This window comes from Cherax quadricarinatus, chromosome 2 (assembly GCF_038502225.1).
Source record: "Cherax quadricarinatus isolate ZL_2023a chromosome 2, ASM3850222v1, whole genome shotgun sequence".
NCBI lineage: Eukaryota > Metazoa > Arthropoda > Malacostraca > Decapoda > Parastacidae > Cherax > Cherax quadricarinatus.
Window position 1 is genome coordinate 56,287,177 of NC_091293.1, and position 27,781 is coordinate 56,314,957.

The following is a 27,781-nucleotide window of genomic DNA, read 5'->3' on the forward strand; positions in this document are numbered from 1 at the left end:
TGAATACAGGAAAGAGTAAGGTTATGAGGATAACAAAAAGATTAGGTGATGAAAGATTGGATATCAGATTGGAGGGAGAGAGTATGGAGGAGGTGAATGTATTCAGATATTTGGGAGTGGACGTGTCAGCGGATGGGTCTATGAAAGATGAGGTGAATCATAGAATTGATGAGGGGAAAAGGGTGAGTGGTGCACTTAGGAGTCTGTGGAGACAAAGAACTTTGTCCTTGGAGGCAAAGAGGGGAATGTATGAGAGTATAGTTTTACCAACGCTCTTATATGGGTGTGAAGCATGGGTGATGAATGTTGCAGCGAGGAGAAGGCTGGAGGCAGTGGAGATGTCATGTCTGAGAGCAATGTGTGGTGTGAATATAATGCAGAGAATTAGTAGTTTGGAAGTTAGGAGGAGGTGCGGGATTACCAAAACTGTTGTCCAGAGGGCTGAGGAAGGGTTGTTGAGGTGGTTCGGACATGTGGAGAGAATGGAGCGAAACAGAATAACTTCAAGAGAGTATCAGTTTGTAGTGGAAGGAAGGCGGGGTAGGGGTCGGCCTAGGAAAGGTTGGAGGGAGGGGGTAAAGGAGGTTTTGTGTGCGAGGGGCTTGGACTTCCAGCAGGCATGCGTGAGCGTGTTTGATAGGAGTGAATGGAGACAAATGTTTTTTAATACTTGACGTGCTGTTGGAGTGTGAGCAAAGTAACATTTATGAAGGGGATCAGGGAAACCGGCAGGCCGGACTTGAGTCCTGGAGATGGGAAGTACAGTGCCTGCACTCTGAAGGAGGGGTGTTAATGTTGCAGTTTAAAAACTGTAGTGTAAAGCACCCTTCTGGCAAGACAGTGATGGAGTGAATGATGGTGAAAGTTTTTCTTTTTCGGGCCACCCTGCCTTGGTGGGAATCGGCCAGTGTGATAATAAAAAAAATAATAAGTCTGTTGAGTATACCTGGTAAAGTGTATGGTAGAGTTATTATTGAAAGAATTAAGAGTAAGACGGAGAATAGGATAGCAGACGAACAAGGAGGCTTTAGGAAAGGTAGGGGGTGTGTGGACCAGGTGTTTACAGTGAAACATATAAGTGAACAGTATTTAGATAAGGCTAAAGTGGTTTTTGTGGCATTTATGGATTTGGAAAAGGCATATGACGGTGGATAGGGGGGCAATGTGGCAGATGTTGCAGGTGTATGGTGTAGGAGGTAGGTTACTGAAAGCAGTGAAGAGTTTTTAAAAGGATAGTGAGGCTCGAGTTAGAGTATGTAGGAAAGAGGGAGATTATTTCCCAGTAAAAGTAGGCCTTAGACAAGGATGTGTGATGTCACCGTGGTTGTTTAATATATTTATAGATGGGGTTGTAAGAGAAGTAAATGCAAGGGTCTTGGCAAGAGGCGTGGAGTTAAAAGATAAAGAATCACACATAGAGTGGGAGTTGTCACAGTTGCTCTTTGCTGATGACACTGTCCTCTTGGGAGATTCTGAAGAGAAGTTGCAGAGGTTGGTGGATGAATTTGGTAGGGTATGCAAAAGAAGAAAATTAAAAGTGAATACAGGAAAGAGTAAGGTTATGATGATAACAAAAAGATTAGGTAATGAAAGATTGGATATCAGATTGGAGGGAGAGAGTATGGAGGAGGTGAATGTATTCAGATATTTGGAAGTGGACGTGTCAGCGGATGGGTCTATGAAAGATGAGGTGAATCATAGAATTGATGAGGGGAAAAGGGTGAGCGGTGCACTTAGGAGTCTGTGGAGACAAAGAACTTTGTCCTTGGAGGCAAAGAGGGGAATGTATAAGAGTATAGTTTTACCAACGCTCTTATATGGGTGTGAAGCATGGGTGATGAATGTTGCAGCGAGAAGGCTGGAGGCAGTAGAGATGTCATGTCTAAGGGCAATGTGTGGTGTGAATATAATGCAGAGAATTCGTAGTTTGGAAGTTAGGAGGAGGTGCGGGATTACCAAAACTGTTGTCCAGAGGGCTGAGGAAGGGTTGTTGAGGTGGTTCGGACATGTAGAGAGAATGGAGCGAAACAGAATGACTTCAAGAGTGTATCAATCTGTAGTGGAAGGAAGGCGGGGTAGGGGTCAGCCTAGGAAAGGTTGGAGGGAGGGGGTAAAGGAGGTTTTGTGTGCGAGGGGCTTGGACTTCCAGCAGGCATGCGTGAGCGTGTTTGATAGGAGTGAATGGAGACAAATGTTTTTTAATACTTGACGTGCTGTTGGAGTGTGAGCAAAGTAATATTTATGAAGGGATTAAGGGAAACCGGCAGGCCAGACTTGAGTCCTGGAGATAGGAAGTACAGTGCCTCTGAAGGAGGGGTGTTAATGTTGCAGTTTAAAAACTGGCACCCTTCTGGCAAGACAGTGATGGAGTGAATGATGAAAGTTTTTCTTTTTTCGGGCCACCCTTCCTTGGTGGGAATCGGCCAGTGTGTTAATAAATAAAATAAAAAGTATCCTCCTTTTTCTGTGTAGGAAAATGTATATTTCATGTGAATTTTTTTTTTTTCATACTTTTGGTTATCTGGAATGGATTAATTGGATTTCCATTATTTCTTATGGGGAAAATTAATTCGACTAATGATAAATTCGTCTAACAATAAGCTCTTTGGAACGGATTAATATCGTTGGTTGAGGGTCCACTGTAATATGATCGGAGCAAAGAAAGCTTCTATTATGCTGAGGCATTTTGGGCAGACGTAACCTAATATAGTGGACCCCCGCTTAACGATCACCTCCCAATGCGACCAATTATGTAAGTGTATTTATGTAAGTGCGTTTGTACGTGTATGTTTGGGGGTCTGAAATGGACTAATCTACTTCACAATATTCCTTATGGGAACAAATTTGGTCAGTACCGGCACCTGAACATACTTCTGGAATGAAAGAATATCGTTAACCGGGGGTCCACTGTACTAATAGACTACTTAAGTCTAGACAGGTGAAGTGTACTAGCAGTGATTACCAATGTTTTTCTGATGGTGGTGCCAACTACTGGCAGCCTTTTGAAGTTTCTCCTTACTGTTATTATTATTATTATTACTATTATATTGTTATTGTTATAATAATTATTAGTAGTAGTAGCACATACATGGTGAGGGACTCTTTGATCTAGGGAATTGGATCTGTGCTGTACATGCATGCATACATATATTTATATTAGTGAGTATAGTGACATGAGTCTTGGGTACTCACAGCAATGCCACTTTTCATTTGAGGAGATTTTACACCATTTGCTGAGTGTTTTGCTTTCATAGGGAATGATTTCCATGCAGATATGGGTCTAGTCCCTCTAGGATTTTTCCAGGTATAAATTATGATGCATCTTTCCCAGTAACTGAGGTGCTTTATTCAACTTATTCAGTGAAGGTGCTCTGTACATTCTCCAGATCTGCAATTTCACCTGCTTTGAAAAAGGCTGTTAGTGTACAGCAGTTTTCCAGCCTAGATTATAATAATATAATAAAAAAGAAGCGCTAAACCTACAAAGGTCATACAGCGCAGTCTAGATAGAACAAGCGACTTGAAAAGGTTCATCACTGGCGTGGTTGTGGGAAACAGGCATTGTTCAAGTGGTCCATTCTCTTGGCATATTTGTGCTCAGAAAATTTGTGTGGAAGTATCTTGATGTTTCTTCCATGTATCTTTGTCTAATCTGTCATCAGCCTACCCAGAATTACTTTCAAATTTAACTCTTCACATTCTTAGATGCCTTGATACAGCCCACTGTGGTTGAAACATTGTCAATAAAATATCGCATTATACTATCATTGTCTTTAACCATCTTTTATACCATTTCTCTCTATCATTATTGCATGTTAAAATACTCATTGTTATTCCAGTCTTATCCTGGTTGATAATTTCCTATTATTTAAGTGTAGGTCATATCTTCATATGGTAGTAAAGTTACAATTCTGAACTCCAGCATCTCACTTACCAGTAAGTGCACAAGTTCAAATTTTTATTCCTGTTGCTTTATTTCTTCAAATTTCTCACCACTATTACCATTATTTTTAAATTTTGAATGTTTCTTCAGAATCCTTCATGAGTTTACCTTATTTCTGTCCACTAGTTGCTGACTTGTCTGCTACAAACAGTAAGCTCCTTCTATATAAAGGCAGGTAGATATAAAAACTAACCAGACATTCTTTACTGGAGATATTTTTTTATTACTGTGTATATATATTTTTTTATTATTACTGTGTATATATAATTTCTGTACAATGTGGAAGTTGGCACAAGGCCACTGGATTCTGGACACATCCTAAACCAGTTACCAAGAAAACTGGATACCACAGGTAACCAGGTGAGATAGACCAGGTAAAAAAAAAAAAAAACAGCTATAAATATTTCAAGAAAATGTTACAGATCAAGAGCACAAGGTCAAGAGAAAATGACATACCTGGGAGGTCAAAAGGATGAGACCAGGAGACCAAATACTGTGATTGACAGCTTCTTGTGACTAACTGGCAAGTAAAACTTTAAAGGCTACACCACTGGGTTTAGAGAACTGCAATATATGGTAATCAAACAGAAATTAATGTATTCACATTTAGTAGTGGTCAAATATTAAATAGGCTACCAACACAATTCACTAAGTACAAGTGACAGAGTAAGCTCGTACATTACCAGGATTGAAGTGAAATGGTAAAGCAAGAACATAACAAATGTTCTTGGACTCACGAAATCGTAGTGACACGATTGCAAACAAACCATACCATGGGTGGGGATAGAACCTGCGATCAGAGAGTCTCAAAACTCTGGTCCAGTGGCTAACGCGACGGTCTGGAGTTTTGAGACTCTCTGATCGCGGGTTCTATCCCCGCCCGTGGTATGAAATGTTCTTGGAATTAGTATAAATATTAAAAGGTATACGAAGGCAATGAAATGATAGTATGCCACAAAATGACAAGTGGATGTAAACTATCATGCTATCAACAATACCACAGTCATAATTTAAATGTTCTACCAGTTATTGCTGCAGTTTACATTAATGGCTTTTGTGGCTTTGTCATAATTATTTGGGGGAGGGAGTTAGGGAGAGTGTATATGTACATGCACGCACACATGTGCGCGCACACACACACAGCTATGATTCGACCCCTGCAACCACAATTAGGTGAGTATACACACACACATGGGGCCAGAAGCTGTGACTCGACCCTCACAACCATAACTAGGTGAGTGCACACACACACACACCAAGAGCTATGACTCGACCCCTGCAACCACAACTAAGCGAGCACACACACACACACACACACACACACACACACACACACACACACACACACACACACACACACACACACACACACACACACACACTCACACACTCACTCACTCTCACACTCACTCTCACACTCACACTCACTCTCACTCTCACACTCACACTCACTCTCACTCACACTCACACTCACACTCACACTCACACTCACTCTCACACTCACTCTCACACTCACTCTCACACTCACTCTCACACACACACTCTCTCACACACACACTCTCTCTCTCTCTCTCTCAAGATGCAAATAATAAACCACAGGGAAAGGTTATAAACAGAGCTTGAGGCCCATTGGTATAATGTCTCAAGAAACTAGGTCACTGAATGCTTTAGCTGTGAAGTCCAAAGAATGTATTATAAACCAGATGTTCCTCTGAAGAAACACAGGACACCAGTGAGTGTATTGTTGGAATGACAACATTTCAGGAAAAACAAAAAGAGGCACCCACCAGTTATAAGATATTGCAAGAGCAAACAACACTGAAGCTCAATATAAAGTGGTTATCATATGTGTGAACATCTCCTATGGTTATTATATGCCTGGTGAATATACATGTTATAGGTAATCTAGTGTATGTTTATACTAGATTGTGTAAGGTTCACAGCTGACAACTGACAGGCTAATTTTACAAACTGATAACTTAAATACTTGAGAGAAATCTTATTTAGTTGTCCATTATATGGGACTGATTTAAATCTTATCGATACAAGTATTATCACAAAGAACACACTCAATTTTTAGCAGTGTCAGTGTTTGTTAGTTTGAAAACTACATAATTAACAATAACAGTTACTATGTCAACACAATATATTTCAGTTTCAAAATTACAAAATCCCTTCTGGGAATATTACTTTCCAAGTCATTTTAAAGACTGAGAATCTGCTAAATTGGTCACAGCTTCCATTAATTACTATACGTTATAGTACAGCCTCTCCTCACCTAGCGACGTACTCGTTTACCGATGACTCGGACTTACAACAGACTCTCTTGACTAGTGTGCCTACCTAAATAATGTATATTAGAGCTGATTTCCTCTATTCTCTTTATTACAATATACAGTACACTACTGTATCAACATTTAAAAATATACCAGAAATGTTATAAATGGTGCAAAGGTGACATTAAAACAATATCAAAGATGGTTGACACAAACCCACTACCGTTATAGTATGCTCCTCACTTAGCGACTAATTCATTTGCCAACGTGGTCATAGGAACGGAACTCTGTCGTTAAGTGAGGAGAGGCTGTACTACAATTTATTCTTCATGGTTTCAGAAACTGTTGGAAAGTGAACCAGCCTCCAATATTCACTGAGTACATTAAAACCTTCAGGTTTTACAAAACGAAGATTCAGAAAAGAAAATTCAAAATTCACACAGAAATTTATGTAGCTAATGTGAGTTGGCATGGTACTGTGTGAAAAATTAAAGCTTGTTCATCCTCAAATAATGAGTAAATGACTAGGACAAGAAAATATGACCCTCATAGTGAGTGTGACTATTTTTACACCAACAACATTTAAAGTTATTTTTTAATAAAGCACTAGTCTGAAGGGTTGAGTTTTCTATTACGATCATATGCTTATTTTTTTGTGGGAAGAAAGAGATTTGTCATATAAAATGTTATTCCTGCCTACATTACCAGCTTAAATTTCTTTATTAATTTGGGGCTTTCTTTCCTAAAACTTTGTTCTGTAATTGAACATACTGTATCATTTTGTTAACACACAATATTAAGTTGGAGAATGCTAGTTGGGGTCATTTTCCAACTGTTTTTGGAGTTATGGAATATAAAGCGAGTATAACATACAGCACTTGTTTTCACAAAGGTTGTGCCGTATTTACCGTTCTTTGGGGGAATATTATAACAAATTTAGATTTTTTAAGACTTTGGCTTCACTAGTGAAATATAGGGCGTGGTAACATTAATTTGTTACTAATTATACAACTTTCAAACTCATACCAACCTAGTGCAATGAATTATGATCCCGTTTGTGACAGTATAAGGTGTTTAATAAACTTAGCCCATGAAGAATCTATATTATTGTAACTCATTGTTTTTCTTTTCCGGTGATTTAGGTATGAGAATGGTGTTTAACTCACAGGTTGTTTTCTTGAGGTTTTTTAATTAACTCTTATTCAAATCAGCCTTGTATACTGAAGGGCTATAGGTCATTGCTTGGCACACAGTACACATTAACAGTTAAAGCATTAACATTATTATTATAATCAAGGGGGAAGTACTAAACACGTAGGATTATACAGCGCCTGTGGGGGAATGTGCAAGGTATTCAGGCTTAATACAGGGATCTGGAGCACAGGTCCAATTACCTAGATCAAGAGCCCCTCACCAGCATCAATTCAGTAATATGATTTGCCATGTACATTTGTATGAAAAGCCTAGTGGTTAACACACTAAAAATTATTGTAATTTACTAACCAGCAATTAGTTTTCACAAGTTGCATCTCGTTTGAATACTATGTACTTGTATTATTAAGTCTTGATCCCTCAAGGAACAGGATTTAGCCACCCTTTTCTTGGGTTGAATCTGAGTGACTCCCAGGTGCTGTACAAGCCCTTTGGGTTTAGCGCTTCCCTGTGATTATAATAACATTTAAACCCTGCATAAGAATGGAGTCAAATATGATTTTTTCCCGAGCTAGTTTAGTTTATGGTGTCTAAAATTAGCTTGTGGTAGTTGCTGACTGTAAACTTTACAATTGTATATCCATTAGTAATATGTAGACTATCAATCATTGGGCATATAATAACCATAAGAGTTGTTGAAGTTATTATCCTCTTGCCAAACTACTTGATTTTTACCTATACTATCTGGTGGGTGCATCTCCTGGGGTCTCCTGAGAAACATGTGGCACTACAGTCTTCTGTATTTGAATAACTTAACTTCTGAAAACAGTTTAAACTGAAAGGCCTCAATCTGTTATGAATTTCCCTTAGTAGTTTATTTGTATAAAAGCCTGTCTTGCAATGCTTTTTGCACGTGTCTTAACCTCCAAAAATGGAGGGTATTAAGACATTTAAGCTTCACTATATTGGTTAATTTATTATTTGTATACATTTAATAAAAACAGTAGCTATTGAATAGGGTCAGGTTGCCTATTGTGATACAGTAAAAAAAATCAAATATAATTTCGTAGGTTGTCCAATCTTGTTCCATGCAACAAAGTAAAAATTAACGTAAAAGCCTGAGGAATCTTTAAATTGTGTAATCAATATTTAGCTGAATTTTCTTTAGAGAAGCCCAACATCCTGATGCCTAATTAGACAATCCACAACTATCAATAAAAATTGTGTTAATGATTTTAAAGAAAATAAGATTTTTGGTTTCTGAACCCATGGTTTATAACAAAGCTTAAGGAGTGAAGAATAAAAAAAAATAATTTAGCATACAACCACAAGGCATTGACATATTCTACTCCAGCAATTTAAATCTCAAGATATCAAGGGCTTATTAAGTCTAAGCTATAAAACTCTTTATAGCCTAAACTCCTTAACAATAACTAACCCAGGGATCAGTATTCATTTTCTTTATTTTATATTTTTGTTGGGGAAGGAGAGGGTAGGTGGAAATTCCAGTTTAGAGGTTGCTTGTCAATCATGTACCAAATTACTTTTAAATATTATAGTATTCCTTTATAAAGCTTCATATGTTATGAAATGAATAAGCAGACATGTATACGTGATGGTCATTAGCCTGTCAAAGGTTGCTTTTTTAATTGACCAATCTATTTATTTAAATGCAACACAAACTGCAAGAAACTATTACCCGTAGGATCCTCTGCCTTAATCCCCAATGGCATGCGTTGTGTGCTTAACAGGTACTTGAGAATTTTGACAACTAGATTACTTGATGAACAATATGTTCTTGCAGGTACTAGAAATATTTTCTTAGCATTTACATGTATACAATTTGTTTCCCATCATAGATCACATTTTAATCATAAATTTCATAATTGAAATTTTTATCAAGACTAAAATTATTTTTAAAGCAGAGGAAACCCTTAAGTAGTTTAGAAACATGAAAGAAGTTGAAAATGGATGGATCAATCATACATAAAATAATCTGGCAGGCAGTAACATGTACTTATTATTTAATTACATGAAAAACATACATTCACCCAATTTACTTTTTACAGGACTCATAACTGCACATAGAAGCATTATGGACAGAAAACAGTCAAAGAAAAGCAAGAAAAATTTGTATACACATTATCAAACACATTAAACCATAAAAAATAAATTGTTACAGTAAAAATGTAAAAAATTCCTGACCCATCACATTCCTGTAGATTTTGGGTCAGCTTAACATCTTTACAAAAAATACAAAAAACTTATCCAATGTACAATATACACCTTTACACATTTGGTTTTGTAACTAACTGGTCAGAACACAAAATGAATACCAACTAGTATCCAAGGCTGTCAATTGTCTGTTATAAAAACTGACATGTAATCACCAGTTATCCAACATTAACTACTTGCTGCTAGTTCATAGTACAGTCTAACATGCATGTGGCAGCACTGACCATATTTCAAAAACCAGTTTGTAAATTCCATATATCCTTTTGTGTGTTGATACTGTTGTGTCTAGATGGCTGGTTTAGTGTTAGCTGATGTAAAACTATGATGGAGGAGTCTAAGCCTGGGTGTACAGCATCTCATGCCAACTTCCTGGCTGGCACAAATAACTGCAAGTCTCTCACAAAGCCCATGCTATTTATCCAAAGGCAACACCTAACTAGTTCCATGCTCACATGGAAACCTTACCACTGCTGTTTAGTAACCAGACCTGGTTGTAGCACCATTGGACAAAACCACCAAGCTCACCACAATACATGTAACAATCTCCTTAATATTATGATTTAAAGGTAATTTACGTCAATAAGGACATTAAGAAATATAAATTCATATTTAAATGGAAATATACTACTGACTTCTGAAGTCTTTACAGTTGCCCATTCCAGTTAGACTGGAGGCACCCTGCAGAAAGGTTGGTGAGAAAGCCAATTTCCTCAACATTGCTTTGCTACCATAAGGAAACTATGAACAGTGGCAACATTAAGTAACAATCTTAAATATGTAATAATAACATTAAGCCTCCTTTCAGGTGCAAGTGGGGTAACACGTGTAACAAGACAAGTGGCCACTAATGTCGCAGTCGTCATTGCCGTGTACTGAGATGTGTCGAGTCTGATCGTTTTGGTGGAGGTGGTGGCGGTTTCTTCCTCCCAGGCATAGTCTGGGATAAGCGGTGCAGGTCATCAGCATGTGGTGGGGGTGAAGGTTGCAAAGTGTGGCTATTAATTGGTAATGCTGCATCTACAGAGTCAGCACTAGGAGGGATACCATGCGGAGAAAGGTTCTCATATAAACTGCCATAATGTTCCTGAATCCAAGCCCCAACATTCCGTTCTGCTTCACTAGGCAAAATTGGATCTCTAAATCCCAAAACTTCATGAGGCATTTTATCAAAGTCTTTGCATTTCTGTGCTACTTGCCACTTTTTCTGCATTACACGTTGCAGATTATTTAAGAAAGACCTTGGTGGAGTAATCTTGTTCCCTGGACTATCTAAACGGCCTGGATTTATCGACAGCCTCGTGGATTCTGAACGTCGTGGAAGAGGTGGTTTTGCAGTTGGGGACTCGGGTGTTGGAGGTATATTCTGTACATCATCCATGAAAGTAATTCTTTTGACTTTTTTCTGTGGACTCTTTTGTGGCTGTGCATACACTGGTTGGTGTGGAGGAGGAGAAGGTGGTGGTGGTGGTAATGGAGAGTCTGGATGCCAGCCACCATTATGACTGGATGAATGTGAGGCTGGTTGCGAGTTAGGCCCTACATTGGCATTATGAGCACGCAATTCAACCAAGAATGGTGGTGAAACATAGGTCATTGATTCATTCAAGTCCCGCTTTGGTTTTGGTGCTACTGCAGGTGGTGTCACCGATTGATAAACTGGTGAACCAGTAGATTGGTATATAGGTGAACCAGATGTTTGATAAACAGGAGAACCTGCAGTTTGATAAATAGGGGAGCCACCATACACTGGTGAATCTGCACCCTTTGGCTTAGTTGACTTAGGTGTACTGGGTAGAGGTAATGGCAGACCATGGGGTGGAGGGTGTGGCACATTAGTTTGTGATGGTAAACTTGAGTGCGGTGGTGGGAGTGGTGGCACTCCTGAATGAGGTGGACTAGATGGTTTTGGTGGACTAGGTGGTGGTGGTGGTGGTAATGAAGTGATGCTGGCCATCATGAGATCTTCTGGATTGATGGGTGGCAAAGAATCCTCATCAGGTGGAGGAGGAAGTGAATTAAGGCTGAGGGTTGATGCCAGTAATTCTGGTGGTGGTGGCGGCAAACATTCCATGGCACATTCAGACAGTTCATGTGGTGGTGGTGGTAATGGCAAACTATCCATCTCCTCCTCTTGAGGCACTGGACTTGACATACTACTACTGGTACTTATGATATTACTTGATGCACTACTACTACTAACACTGGTTCGTGACTGGGAATTACGTCTGCGTAATGTGTTAACTTCGTCTGTCAGTGAGCGACGCGCACACTGGCGAATTGTTCCTCGCCCTGAAGCAGAGTCTATGACATCTTCTCCTTCCACTTCCTTAACAAGTAGTCTTGTAGTTGATGTAAGGGGAAGCTTGGGGTTATTGGATGGCTTCCTTTTAATAGTTCCCTGTGGAAACTCTGACTCAAATCCATGCTCCCCAGTTGGAGTACCTGCTGACGAACGTTCACTTAAACAACCACTTGAACTACTGGAAGATCCACTCTTGAGGCTGTCCTGCCGCCAGACGGGTGGACGGCCTAATGTGTTCACTGGAGTATCTTGTGAAGATGACCCAGCTGAAGACTGTGCATCGTCATCGCCTTCTTCCCCATCAGCAACACTTGGTGCGAGACTTGGGGCCAAGCAAGAGTCTAGAGAACGGGATTCAGAGGACGGCGTAGTGGCCTGGGATGCCCCACGCGATCCTCCACCCATGCCACTTTGCCCTGCCATTGAAGCTATGCTGAAAGATCTTGAAGAAGCCAGCATGTCAATGTCCTCCTGGGCCAAGTCTTCAACTAATGCTCGATAATTTTCAAGGAGTCGTCTTCCACTCTGTTGATAAGGATAACTGATAATCTCTAAAGCAAACAGCTAAAAAAAAAAAAAAGTTCCACAAAAGTACACACACTATTACATGCATACAATTTCACTAGTTTAAAAAATTAAGGTAAACAATTATTGATATCAAAGAAAAATTGGATGGGATTCAAACTCATGGTTCAGTGAGGGTGAATCCAGCACTCGGCTATCAGTTTCAAATCCTACCCACTTTTTTTTTTAATTTACTTGGTCATTTGTTACTACTGGCCAAGGGCTGGGCTGCAGGAATAGGAAAAAAAAACTTAAACCCTTCAAAAGTATGAGGAATTTAATTAAACATGATTTTCCCTATTTCTCCAGGGTCACTATAATGATTCCTTATGAGTGAGTTCTACCAGGGAGGTACTACCATCCTGCCAAGTGAGTGTGAAACGGAAACCTGTAATTGTTTTACACAACAGTAGGATTGCTGGTGTCTTTTCATGTCTCATAAACATGCAAGATAACACATACATCTTGCTACTTCTATGTACACTTGGGTCACACTACACATGCATGTACACATACGTACGTGTGTGTATGTACGCACACCCACACACATCTTTCTTCTTTCAACATACCATCTGTATCCCACCAAGGCATGATGGCCCAAAAAGAAAAGTTTCTCTTTATAACTTTAGTAGTGTATACAGGAGAAGAGGTTACTAGCTCTTTGCTCCCAGCATTTTAGTTGCCTCTTATGATATGCATGGGTTACAGAGGAAGAATTCTGTTCCATTTCCCCATGGAGATGAGAGGGAATACGCAAGAACAAGTACGTACTAGTAAGAAAATAGGAGAAAACCCAGAGGGGTGTGTGTATATACAGTAGGGTTTTGCTTTACGGCATTCCGTTAATATGGTCATTTCAAATTATGACCAAAACTCGCTATACAGTTCCCCCCACCTGACTTTCTAATACGGTCACCGCACCCCACCCGGTTTGTTTACATTCTCTGTGAGATCCAAGCACTAAGTCTCTCCATTATGTCTGGAAACAACAAAATTTCAAGTGTTTTTAAAAGTTGTTTCATATTTTATATATACAGTGGTCCCTCGCTTTTCGTAGTTCTCAGCAATCGTAAATTTCGCCAATCATAGGGGTATTTTCGTATAAACATGGACTCGCTTTTCATAGGATGACTCGCGAATAGTAGTTCGTCCGGGACATGTATGCACGGTGTGAGCCAAGGCGGCCTCCCTACCCAGCCAGTCTGGCATTGTTTACCAGTGAGTGAAGGTCCCCTCAAGTGCTCCTACGAAATATTTCATAATATTCCACTCATTTTAGTGCTTTCAAGTACAGTGGACCCCCGGTTAACGATATTTTTTCACTCCAGAAGTATGTTCAGGTGCCAGTACTGACCGAATTTGTTCCCATAAGGAATATTGTGAAGTAGATTAGTCCATTTCAGACCCCCAAACATACACGTACAAACGCACTTACATAAATACACTTACATAATTGGTTGCATTCGGAGGTGATCGTTATGCGGGGGTCCACTGTACTAAATAAGCTACCATGGCTCCAAAGAAAGCTCCTAGTGCCAAGCCTGTAGTAAAGAAGGTGAGAAATATGTACAGTGACAAAGTCTTGGGCCATTTTAGGGAAGTGTTAAAGAGACGCCAGAAACAGAGCTCTCTCTCCACAGTTACTTTCCGAGACAGGACTAGAGTGACTCTCAAGGTGGTCCTAGTGGCATTAAGAAACAGAGAAGAGAAGCAATTGGTACCTGAGGTGTTGCTGGAAGGGGATTCCCCTTCCAAACAGTAAACAATCCAATCTCTCTCTCCTCCTCCAGTCTCCCATACACTAAGAAGAATCTCCACTAAAGGTAAGTGTTATGCTGTTAATGTTTCAGTCATCATTTCCCATTGTATTGTTTATGTACTACATGTATATTTCATGTAAAAAAAATTTTTGTTTTAATACTTCTGGGTGTCAGGTACGGATTAATTGTATTTACATTATTTCTTATGGGGAAAATTGATTCGCAAATCGTAAATTTCGTTTATAATAGCTCCTCCAGGAACGGATTAATTACGAAAAACGAGGGACCACTGTACTCCGATAATTATACTTTTGTATACCTGTACCTAAATAAACTTACACACTGTGCTGGCATGCAGGCACACATTAAAATCAGTAAGAGTGCCTTATGTCTCAAGACGTCATATTAGTAATGATGATAATCATCGAGTCTCATTAAATGTCGTATATTACGTTAATATACATATTTTCGTTAATCCATCTATGATATTTTTTCAAAATTATACAATACACACGATGCATAACATATAAAGATGATAAATACACCCCACAATAGAACAAATAAACATAAATATGAGATGTGGTAGCCAGACTTGTACAAGTGATGGCAAGAATAACACTTTCTCTAGTCTAACATAAGAGAAAATGTGTTACTGGGGTAACTGTAGAAAATTATTCCTTTTGTATGTATGTAAGTTTATTCAGGTATACACAAATACAGTTACATAGATTATCATACATAGCAGTATGTATGTAGAGAACCTAGGATAACCCAAAAAAGTCAGACAGAGCGACTTATTTCCATTGCCTTCACTCAGAGCGTCATTTCTTCTAAAAATGGTGTTACATGAGAATGGGAGTGTTCTTTATTTATTGTACCGTATCAATGTAGAAACAACTTGTACACAATGTAACTTGCACACAAATCAGACGTGTACACTTTGTTTACAAAATTTACCTTCGCCTGGTTTGTTTACATAACTGCACCTGTACTCTCTCATGCACTGACTCTCTCTCTCTCTCATTTATTCATTTTGTCTCGTTTACTCACCCCTGACCCTACATTAAGACTACAAATATTTTAAGGTAAGTAATGAGTGAACTGTATATGCATTTTATCGCTCTGGGATGCTTAAATATCATAGAATATTGTGTGTAGGTGGGGTGGCCTGATATGATGGCCCGGCTGACTACCATACATACCACACTTGATTTCTTACGATAAATACTACTCATCTCACCCTAGATCAAGACTACAAATATTTTAAGGTAAGTAACGAGTAAACTGTACAGTGGAACCTCTCCTAACGAACGCATCGCATAACATTAAATCCGCCTAGCGATACATTTTAACGCAAAAATTTTGCCTCGGCTAGCGCTAAAAAACTCGCTCAAAGCGATTCGTTCGAGATACGTGCGGCCTGAGCCCACCTCACTTGTTCCTTGGGTGCCAGTGTTTACAAGCCAGCCACCACGGTCGCTTCCAAGCATACAATCGGAACATTTCATATTATAACAGCCTTTTTAGTGATTGCACCTGCAAAAAAAGTCGCCATGGGTCCAAGAATGCTTCTAGTGCCAACCCTACAGCAAAAAGAGTGAGAATTACTATGGATATGAAGAAAGAGATCATTGCTAAGTATGAAAGTGGAGTGCGTGTCTCCGAGCTGGCCAGGTTGTACACAAAACCCCAATCAACCATCGCTACTATTGTGGCCAAGAAAACGGCAAGCAAGGAAGCTGTTCTTGCCAAAGGTGCAACTTTGTTTTCGAAACAGAGATCGCAAGTGATAGAAGATGTTGAGAGACTCTTATTGGTGTGGATAAACGAAAAACAGATAGCAGGAGATAGCATCTCTCAAGCGATCATATGTGAAAAGGCTAGGAAGTTGCATGACGATTTAATTAGAAAAATGCCTGCAACTAGTGATGTGAGTGAATTTAAGGCCAGCAAAGGTTGGTTTGAGAGATTTAGAATCGTAGTGGCATACATAGTGTGATAAGGCATGGTGAGGCTGCCAGTTCGGACCACAAAGCAGCTGAAGAATATGTGCAGGAATTCAAGGAGTACATAGACAGTGAAGGACTGAAACCTGAACAAGTGTTTAATTGTGACGAAACAGGCCTGTTTTGGAAGAAAATGCCAAGCAGGACCTACATTACACAGGTGGAAAAGGCACTCCCAGGACATAAGCCTATGAAAGACAGGCTTACTCTGTTGTTGTGTGCCAATGCTAGTGGTGATTGCAAAGTGAAGCCTTTATTGGTGTATCACTCTGAAACTCCCAGTGTCTTCAGGAAAAACAATGTCCTCAACATGACTCACGAAATCGTAATGACACGATTGCAAACAAACCATACCCCGGCCGGGATTGAACCCGCGGTCAGAGAGTCTCAAAACTCCAGACCGTCGCGTTAGCCACTAGACCAGCTAACGCGACGGTCTGGAGTTTTGAGACTCTCTGACCGCAGGTTCAATCCCGGCCGGGGTATGGTTTGTTTGCAATAGTGTCATTACGATTTCGTGAGTCATGTTGACTGCAGTGAGGGGACTTGAGCTAGAGTTCGTCATGGCCACGCTAGCTGGAGATTCGTCTGTAAAATCTCGCATTTGTGGTCACAGTGGTGCCTATGCTAACCTTCCTATGGTGTAGAAATATACCTAGTTGGACGAATCTTATTGTGGCTAGCTGGTCTAGTGGCTAACGCGACGGTCTGGAGTTTTGAGACTCTCTGACCGCGGGTTCAATCCCGGCCGGGGTATGGAATGTCCTCAATGCTAATTTGTGTGTGCTGTGGAGGGCAAACAGTAAGGCATGGGTCACTAGGGACTTTTTCTATGACTCGTTACACCATCCATTTGACCCCCACCGTGAAAAATTACCTAATTAAAAAGAAATTAGACCTTAAGTGCCTCCTGGTATTAGACAATGCTCCTGGTCATCCTTCAGACGTGGCAGAGCGACTTTCTGCGGAAATGAGCTTCATTAAGGTCAAGTTTTTACCTCCTAATACCACTCCTCTCCTGCAGCCCATGGACCAGCAGGTCATTTCCAACTTCAAGAAACTGTACACAAAAGCTATGTTTGAAAGGTGCTTTGTAGTGACCTCAGAAACTCAATTGACTCTAAGAGAGTTTTGGAGAGATCACTTTAGCATCCTCAATTGTGTAAACATTATAGGTAAGGCTTGGGAAGAAGTGACTAAGAGGACCTTGAACTCTGCTTGGAAGAAACTGTGGCCAGAATGTGTAGACAAAAGGGATTTTGAAGGGTTTGAGGCTAACCCTGGGAATCCTATGCCAGTTGAGGAATCCATTGTGGCATTGGGGAAGTCCTTGGGGTTGGAGGTTAGTGAGGAGGATGTGGAAGAGTTGGTGGAGGAGGACAATGAAGAACTAACCACTGATGAGCTGCTAGATCATCTTCAACAGCAAGAGGCCACACCTGAGGAAACTGCTTCGGAGGAGGGGATAGAGAAATTGAGGAAGTTGCCTACTTCAAAGATTAAGGAAATGTCTGCAATGTGGCTTGAAGTGCAAACCTTTTTTGATGAAAATCACCCTCACACAGCTATTGCAAGCCGTGTTGGCAACCCGTACACTGACAATGTTGTGAAACACTTTAGGAATGTCATAAAGGAACGGGAGGTACAGGCCTCTATGGACAGATATGTTGTGTGACAGAGGTCCAGTGACTCTCAAGCTGGTCCTAGTGGCATTAAAAGAAGAAGGAAAGTAACCCCGGAAAATGACTTGCCACCTCAAGTCCTAATGGAAGGGGATTCCCCTTCTAAACACTAACACCATCAACACTCTCCCCTCCTCCCATCCCATCAATCATCACCAGATCTTTAATAAAGGTAAGTGTCATGTAACTGTGCATGTCTTCTTCAGTTTGTGTGTATTAAAATTAATATTTCATGTGGTAAAAAATTTTTTTTATTCATACTTTGGGGTGTCAGGAACGGATTAATTTGATTTCCATTATTTTTTATGGGGAAAATTTATTCGCCTAATGATAATTTCGCCTAACATTGAGCTCTCAGGAACGGATTAATAGTGTTAGGCGAGGGTCCACTGTATATGCATTTTATTGCTCTGGGATGCTTAAATATCATAGAATATTATGTGTAGGTGGGGTGGCCTGATATGGTAGCCCGGCTGACTACCATACATACCACACCTGATTTCTTACGATAAATACAGTGGATCCCCACATAACGATATTAATCCGTTCCTGAGAGCTCATTGTTATGCGAAATTATCGTTATGCGAATTAATTTTCCCCATAAGAAATAATGGAAATCAAATTAATCCGTGCAAGACACCCCAAAGTATGAAAAAAAAAATTTTTACCACATGAAATATTAATTTTAATACACACAAACTGAAAAAGACATGCACAGTTACATGACACTTACCTTTATTGAAGATCTGGTGATGATTGATGGGATGGGAGGAGGAGAGAGTCTTAGTGTTTAGAAGGGGAATCCCCTTCCATTAAGACTTGAGGTGTCAAGTCCTTTTCCGGGGTTACTTACCTTCTTCTTTTAATGCCACTACGACCAGCTTCAGAGTCACTGGACTTCTGTCGCAGAACATATCTGTCCATAGAGGCCTGTACCTCCCGTTCCTTTACGACTTTCCTAAAGTGGTTCACAACAGTCAGTGTAATAGTCACCAGCACGGCTTGCAATAGCTGTGTTAGGGTGATTGTCATCAAAAAAGGTTTGCACTTTAAGCCACATTGCACACATTTCCTTAATCTTTGAAGTAGGCAACTTATTCAATTTCTCTCTCCCCTCCTCCGAAGCAGTTTCCTCAGGCGTGGCCTAATGCTGATGAAGATGATATAGCAGCTCATCAGTGGTTAGTTTTTCATTGTCCTCCTCCACCAACTCTTCCACATCATCCTCACTAACCTCCAACCCCAAGGACTTTCCCAATGCCACAATGGATTCCTCAACTGGCATAGGATTCCCAGGGTTAGCCTCAAACCCTTCAAAATCCCTTTGGTCTACACATTCTGGCCACAGTTTCTTCCAAGCAGAGTTCAAGGTCCTCTTAGTCACTCCCTCCCAAGTCTTACCTATAAGGTTTACACAATTGAGGATATTAAAGTGATCTCTCCAAAACTCTCTTAAGAGTCAATTGAGTTTCTGAGGTCACTACAAAGCGCCTTTCAAACAGAGCTTTTGTGTACAGTTTTTTGAAGTTTGCAATAACCTGCTGGTCCATGGGCTGCAGGAGAGGAGTGGTATTAGGAGGCAAAAACTTCACCTTAATGAAGCTCATGTCCCCACAAAGTCACTCTGCCACGTCTGTAGGATGACCAGGGGCATTGTCTAACACCAGGAGGCACTTAAGGTCTAATTTCTTTTCAGTTAGGTAATTTTTCACATTGGGGGCAAATGCTTGGTGTAACCAGTCATAGAAAAAGTCCCTAGTGACCCATGCCTTACTGTTTGCCCTCCACAGCACACACAAATTAGCCTTGAGGATATTCTTTTGCCTGAACGCTCTGGGAGTTTCAGAGTGATACACTAATAAAGGCTTCACTTTGCAATCACCACTAGCATTGGAACACATGAGAAGTGTAAGCCTGTCTTTCATAGGCTTATGTCCTGGGAGTGCCTTTTCCTCCTGAGTAATGTAGGTCCTGCTTGGCATTTTCTTTCAAAACAGGCCTGTTTCAGTCCTTCACTGTCTATGTACTCCTTGAATTCATGCACATATTTTTCAGCTGCTTTGTGGTCCAAACTGGCAGCCTCACCATGCCTTATCACACTATGTATGCCACTATGCTTCTTAAATCTCTCAAATCAACCTTTGCTGGCCTTAAACTCACTCACATCATCACTAGTTGCAGGCATTTTTTTAATTAAATCCTCATGCAACTTCCTAGCCTTTTCACTTATGATCACTTGAAAGATGCTATCTCCAGCTATCTGTTTTTCATTTATCCACACCAATAAGAGTCCCCCAACATCTATCACTTGCGATCTCTGTTTCGAAAACACAGTTGAACCTTTGGCAAGAACAGCTTCCTTGATTGCCGTTTTCTTGGACACAATAGTAGCGATGGTTGATTGGGGTTTACTATACAACCTGGCCAGCTCGGAGACACGCACTCCAGTTTCATACTTAGCAATGATCTCTTTCTTCATCTCTTAAGTAATTCTCACCCTTATTCCTGGAGGCTTGGCACTAGAAGCTTTCTTGGGGCCCACAGTCACTTATTTTGCAGATTTATTATCACACTGGCCGATTCCCACCAAGGCAGGGTGGCCCGAAAAAGAAAAACTTTCACCATCATTCACTCCATCACTGTCTTGCCAGAAGGGTGCTTTACACTACAGTTTTTAAACTGCAACATTAACACCCCTCCTTCAGAGTGCAGGCACTGTACTTCCCATCTCCAGGACTCAAGTCCGATTGTATGCTTGGATGTTACCACGGAGGCTGGCTCAGGCCGCACATTAGACGCGCCTCGGACGAATAGCGTTGAGCGGGTTTTTTAGCGGTATGCGAGGCAAAATCTTAGCGATAAAATGTATCGGTATGCAGATTTAACGTTATGTGGGGGTCCACTGTACTACTCATCTCACCCTAGATTAAGACTAAGGTAAGTAATGAGTGCACTGTGTGTGTATTGTACTTTTTTATTGTTTTTTGATGCTTAGTTCTATTGCTAACTTAATATATGTTAGTGTAAACTTGTTATCTAGTATTTGTTTGTATTTATAAGGGGAAAAAAAGGGTGTTCCACTTTACGACGGTAGCCTGGAACCTAACCTGCCGTATAAGTGGGGCCCTACTGTGTGTGTGTGTGTAGTGTGACCTAAGTTTCAGTAGAAGTAGCAAGACATACCTAAAACCTGGCACACACATACGTGCATACATATACTATGTCTAAGTAATCTTCTATTTACTAGTTTTTTAGTACAGTAATTCCTTTTATCTACATGAAGTGGAATAAAAAAAATTTTCCTTCTTGAGCCATGCATGTTGTAAAAGCCAACTAAAATGCTGGGAGCATTGGACTGGTAACCCCCTCTCTAGAGATTATTAAAAATTGGAAGAAAAACTACTGGGCAAAAGATGGGCTAGTGAGAGTATAGGTAATAATAAGGTTCAAGATGTACGAGGTTCATTTAACCCCTTTAAGGGGTTGCAAATTGAAAAAAAAAAATATCTTATGGAATGATAGAGCACCTTTTCCCCCAATGGTAATGACACTAAATTATGAAATTTGATGGAAAACTTACGGAACTACGCTCTCCCGAATCTAGCTGCCTCGGCAATATTACGCATTGGCGATTTTGCCCACTTTGAGGTCTACTTTTGGCTAATTCCATTGTTCCAGTCGACCAAACTCATAGCTACTTTGCTAGAACTCCATTTGTTCTATCAATTGAGTACAAGAAACTGCCCATTTACTGATTTTAACTACCCAATAAAGTGATCAGAAATTGGTAATTTGGCCAATTTCAAAACAGGGTTCAGAATTAACAATACAAACATTCCTAGCACTAAAATAACATTTTCTCTTGTTGAGTAGTCACGTCTCAAGGCCCCTATTATATTACGTAAGCCTGCTTTCCATTTCAAATTTTTATTCATACAAGATTTACTGTTATGCAGACTACTGCATTATTGTAAAAATGGTATAAATAATATCAGTGCATTTGTGAAAGCATACTAGACCCACCAGTTGACGTGCATTGGACATGTGACGTGATTTGTCTACTCATGAACATTGGTAAAAATCAAACATTTCTGCTAATCTGAGCTCAATTTCAAAGTACTTTTAGTGCATACACCATTCAAAATCATCTCTTTCTATATCTTCCATTCTATCAAGCGAGACCAAGAAAACGAGAATACAACCATAAATACCATACAAAAATACACTGCAAATTCAGTGTTTTAAACCAAAAACATGGTCAAGAGTTTTTTTTCTCATTGTGCACACTGACCACTCAGACCAATTCTCTCATATGTAGGCCTACCAGCTGTCTCCCGCAAGATTGGAAACCGCTGGAATTTTGGCGTAATATTACAGGACCGTAAGCGAAAGGGGTTAAAAATTGGGTCCAGAATAAATAATGTAGACATTCCTGGCACTAAAAAACATTTCCTCTGTTCCTTAGTCATGTCTCCAGGCCCCTCATATATTACGCTTGCTTTTCATTTTGAATTTTTACTCAAAAATTTTTTTTACAAAAAAAAAATAGATTTACTGTTATGCAGACTACTTACTGTATTATGTAATAATTGTATAAATAATGTCAGTGCATTCCTAAATGCATATTAGACTGGCCAGCTGGACATGTACTGGACAAGTGACACCATTTGTGTACTCTGGAATGTAAGCAAAAATCAAACATATTTGGGTATTTCTACTTTGAGCTCAACTTCAAGCTTTCAGTCCTGAAACCAATCAAAATCATCTCTATTTCTGTAATATATCTTCCATTCTATCAAATGAGACAAGAAACTGAGAATATGCCCACAGAGTCACTGTTTTAAACCAAAAACATGGTGGCAGTTTTTTCTCTTTATGCACTGTGTGCTGCAAACGTACCGCATAGACCTATTCTTTCATATCTAGGCCCAGATTTAGTGCTCACAGCTTATCTGAGTGAGCTGAGCTCATGGTGTTGTACTATGGGACCGACACTGGCTTCAAAGCCATTATATAACGGACCTGACACCAACAGGGTTAAGAATAGTGTGAGAATGTGAAGCAGCAGTTTGTGGATAGAGGATGAGTGCAGGAGGGAAAAAGTTTACATATGAGAGGTTTCTACAAAACAAAGTGATACAAGGAGGGTGGAGAATAAAAGAGAGGTTAAGAGAGTAGGGAGGGATTGTAGATGGAGAGCAAATGAGAGAGTTGAGAAAGCCTAAGGAAAGACATGGATTTGACAGTTAAAAAACAGTTATCAGATATGGAGTTGAAGGTATGGGGACAGTGGAGGAAATATTTTGAGCTGTTATGTTGATGAAGGCAGTGATTTCATGCATTGCCCAGGGAGGCAAAACATCTTCAGGAGTGAGAAAGAGCCAGAAGTGAGTATGGTGGAGGTGCATGAGGCAGCAAGTAAAATAAAAGAAGGGGAAAGCTGCTGGGATAGGTGGGATCATGATAGAAATGTTAAAAGCAGGTGGGGATATAATTTGGGAATGATTAGTACTTTTGTTCAGTAAATGTATGCAGAAAGGAAAGTACCTAGAGACTAGCAGAGAACATGCATAGTTTCTTTGTATAAAGGAGTGTAAAAAATTATAGGGGAATAAGCCTAATGAGTATACCAAATAAAGCATATGGTAAAGTTATTTTTTTCATCAAACCAGCCATATCCCACTGAGGCAAGGTGACCTAAAAAGAAAAATGAAAGTTTCTCTTTTTAAACATAGTAATGTATACAGAAGGGGGTTACTAGCCCCTTGCATTTTAGTTGCCTCTTACAAATGCATGGCTATGAAGGAAGAATTCTGTTCCACTCCACTTTCCCATGGAGGTAAGAGGAAATATACAAGATCAAGAACTAGTAAGAAAATAGAAGAAAACCCTGAGGGGGGGTGTGTATATACATGCTTGTATATGCATGTGTAGTATGACCTAAGTGTAAGTAGAAGTAGCAAGACGTACCTGAAATCTTGCATGTTTATGAGACAAAAAAGACACCAGCAACCCTACCATCATGTAAAACAATTAAGAGGTTTCTGTTTTACACTCACTTGACAGGATGGTAGTACCTCCATGTGTGGCTGCTGTCTACCAACCTACTACCTAGGGGTAAATTTATTGGAAGAATTTAGGGTATGACAGAGAGCAGGCCCCCAGATGAACAAGGTGGTTTTGGGAAGGGTAGGGGACATGTAGAACAACAGTTTACAGGAGGGCCCTGCTTATACAGCAGATCAGGTTCCAAGCTACAGCTGTAAAGCAAATCACCCTTTTTTTACTTTTAAATGAATATAAATGCCTGATAATATATGATGGTGTAAAGATGTTAAATTAGCAATAGAACTAAGCATAAAAAAAAACAATAAAAAGGTAAAATGCACATACAGTACACTCATTACTTTAAAATATTTGTAGCCTTAATGTAGGGCAAAAACTGAGTAGCATTTATTGTAGGAAGTCAGGTGTGGTAGACCACCTGGCTACCACAAATCACATTTACGTTTATTTGTTTTACTATGATTATACAGCCTCTCCTCACTTAGTGACATACTTGTTTACCAACATCTTGGACCTACGACAGGCTCCGTGACCAGTAATCATACCTAAATAATGTAGTATATTAGAGCTGATTTCCTCTATTCTGTTTATTTCATTACACAGTACACTACTGCATAAACAATTAAAAATATACCAGAAATGTTATAAATGGTGCAAAGGTGGCATTAAAACAATATCAAAGATGGTTGATACAAACTCACTACCATTATAGTATGCTCCTCACTTAGCAATGAATTTGTTTAACGACGTGGTCTTAGGAATGGAACTCCATCGTTAAGCGAGGAGAGGCTGTTTATATTTTCTTTATATGACATGTAGCCTATTATACAATTTTGAAAAAAAATTTAAAATGTCTATAATATCGTAATTTACAATGCTTAAAATGCCCCAGAGTGATTATTATTATTATGCTTATTGCCACTGACATATCTTGTTCACCGAGTTTAACAACTTGAGGGTCTGTGCTGTTGTTCTACAGTATGAGCTCAGCTCACTCGAGTAAGCTGTGAGCAGTAAATTTGAGCCTAGGTATGAGAGAATGGGGCTATGTGGTAAGTGTGCACCATATAAAAAAATCCTGCAGCATGCAGTGAATGAGAAAAAACTGCAACCGTGTTTTTGGTTTAATACAGCGATTTCCCTGTGTATTTTCATAGTTTTTATGGTTGTATTCATGGTTTTTTGGTCTCATTTGATAGAATGGAAGATATGTTACAGAAATAGGAATAATTCTGATTGGTTTTAGGACTGAAAATAGCTTGAAATTGAGCTCAAATTAGGGGAAATGTTCAATTTTTGCTAATGTTTAAGAGTAAACAAATCACATCATGCGTCCAATATACGTCAACTGGTGGGTCTAATATGCGTTCACGAAGGCACTGATATTATTTATTCAATTATTACAATACTGCATAAGAGTAAATCTATTTTTTGTGTGCGGGGGCGTTGATCCCCGGAATAACCTCCAGATAGACTCTAGGTAGAATAAGAAATCAAAATGGAATCCATGTGCAAGGCTTGGATATAGAGGAAATGTTATTTTAGTGAAAGGAATACCTGCATTGTTTATTCTGGACCCTATTCTGAAATTGGAATATTTTGAAATTTGTGTGAAATTGGAAAAATTACCAATTTCTGATCACTGTAGTGGGTACTCGAAATAGCTGACTAGGCATTTTCTTGTGCTCAATCACTAAAATAGAAGGCTTTGTAGTTAAATAGCTAAGAATCTGGTTGACTGGAACAATGTAATTGGCCTTAAACAGGAATCAAAGTGGACAAAATCGCCAATGTGTAAATACCACTGATGCGGCAAAATTCGTGGTAGTGTTACTGTTTGTTTAATTACCTTTAGAAAAAGATTCTCTACCATTTCATGAGTAAAAATAACATTTTTTTTTTTTTAATTCTTGGACTCTGTCGACACGTTTCAGAACGGGGGTCTGGACCCTCAAAGGGTTAATCATTTCTAACTTAGAATTTCAAGTTAGAGGCTTATGACTCCTCTTTTTATCACAGCTACCCTTAGATGCCATCTTAAACGAGTGAGAATGAGTGATGTTGATAATGTAAATAAAGTGAACTGGTGGTGGGTGGTCAGATGAATGCAATTCATACGTGTTCATTTCGCATAATTCAAGCGAAATGTACACCTTACATTGTGTACACATTGTCTTCACGTTGGTGCAGTTTAATAAATAACAGCAACACACTCATTCTCATGCAACGCTACAAGTGAAGGCATACGAAAGAAATTTTTCTATAGTACCCTAGTAATACATACTATACTGTACACAGTTTCTCTGGTGTTGGACTAGAGAAAACGTCATTTTTGCAGTCATTCCTACAAGCTGCCTGGCTACATCATCTCATAATTATGTCAGTTTGTTCGACTACAGTTGTATGTACAGCCTCTCCTCACTTAGTGACGTACTCGTTTACCAACGCCTCGGACTTACGACGGGCTCTCTGACCAGAATGCATACTAAATAATGTATATTAGAGCTGATTTCCTCTATTCTGTTTATTACAGTATGAAGTACGCTACTGTATCAACATTTAAAAATATACCAGAAATGTTATAAATGGTGCAAAGGTGACATTAAAACAATATCAAAGATGGCTGACACAAACTCACTACCACTATAGTATGTTCACTTAGCAACGAATTCGTTTAACAACGTGGTCTCAGGAATGGAACTCTGTCATTAAATGAGGAGAGGCTGTACTGTTTATATATGTAGTGTGTTTATATAATTTTGAAAAAAATATTATATATGGGTTAATGAAAATATCTATAACAATATATGACATTTAATGTGCCCTAGAGCAAATACTCTTGTTATTATTATTGCATCTTCAACACTAGTAAGACACACTTACTGATTTTAATGTGTACCTGCATGCCAGCACAGCATGCAAGTTTATTTACGAACAGGTACACATAAGTACAATTATCAGAGTTTGTATTAACCCTTTCACTGTTGGTCCCACAATATTACGGCTTGCAAGCCAGTGTCAGTCCCATAAAATTATGCCAAAATTCTAGCGGCTTACAATATTGTGGGAGAAAGCTGGTAGGCCTATATATGAAAGAATGGGTCCGAGTGGTCAGTGTGTGCAGCATAAAAAAAAAAATCCTGCAACACGCAGCGCATACAGAGGAAAAAACTTCAATGTGTTTTTGGTTTAAAACGTCGACTTTGTAGTGTATTTTCGTATGGTACAGCCTCTCCTCACTTAGCGACATACTCATTTACCAATGACTCAGACTTACAACGGGCTCTCTGACCAGAATGCATACTAAAATAATGTATATTCGAGCTAATTTCCTCTATTCTGTTTATTACAGTATAAAGTACACTATTGTAAAAACATTTAAAAATACACCAGAAATGTTATAAATGGTACAAAAGTGACATTAAAACAATATCAAAAGATGGTTGATACAAAACCACTACCATTTTAGTATGCTCCTCACTTAGCGACTAATTCGTTTACCAACAAGGTCTTAGGAACAGAACTCCATCGTTAAGTGAGGTCTCATTTGATAGAATGGAAGATATATATCAAAAATAGAGATGATTTTGAATGGTTTATGAACTAAAAGCACCTTGAAATTGAGCTCAAAGTAGCGAAAATATTCGATTTTTGCCAATGTTCAAGAGTAAACAAATCACGTCATGTGTCCAATACATGTCAACTGGTGGGTCTAATATGCTGTGCTGATATTATTTACACCATTTTTACAATAATAATGTAGTCTGCATAACAATAAATCTTCTATTTTTTTGT

General features: G+C 39.3%; 1 protein-coding gene across 6 annotated transcripts in view; it reads right to left on the reverse strand.

Moving 5' to 3' along the window:
- Nucleotides 1–4,140: 4,140 nt before the first annotated feature.
- pico overlaps nt 4,141–27,781 on the reverse strand; it is a 571,549-nt gene continuing 547,908 nt past the window's right edge. For all 6 annotated transcript variants that reach the window (XM_053784277.2, XM_053784363.2, XM_053784200.2 and 3 more), the window contains one exon: nt 4,141–12,433. In XM_053784277.2, coding sequence (XP_053640252.1) covers nt 10,466–12,433 — 1,968 coding nt within the window. In that variant the 3' untranslated portion in view covers nt 4,141–10,465. The remainder of the gene's footprint in view (nt 12,434–27,781) is intronic.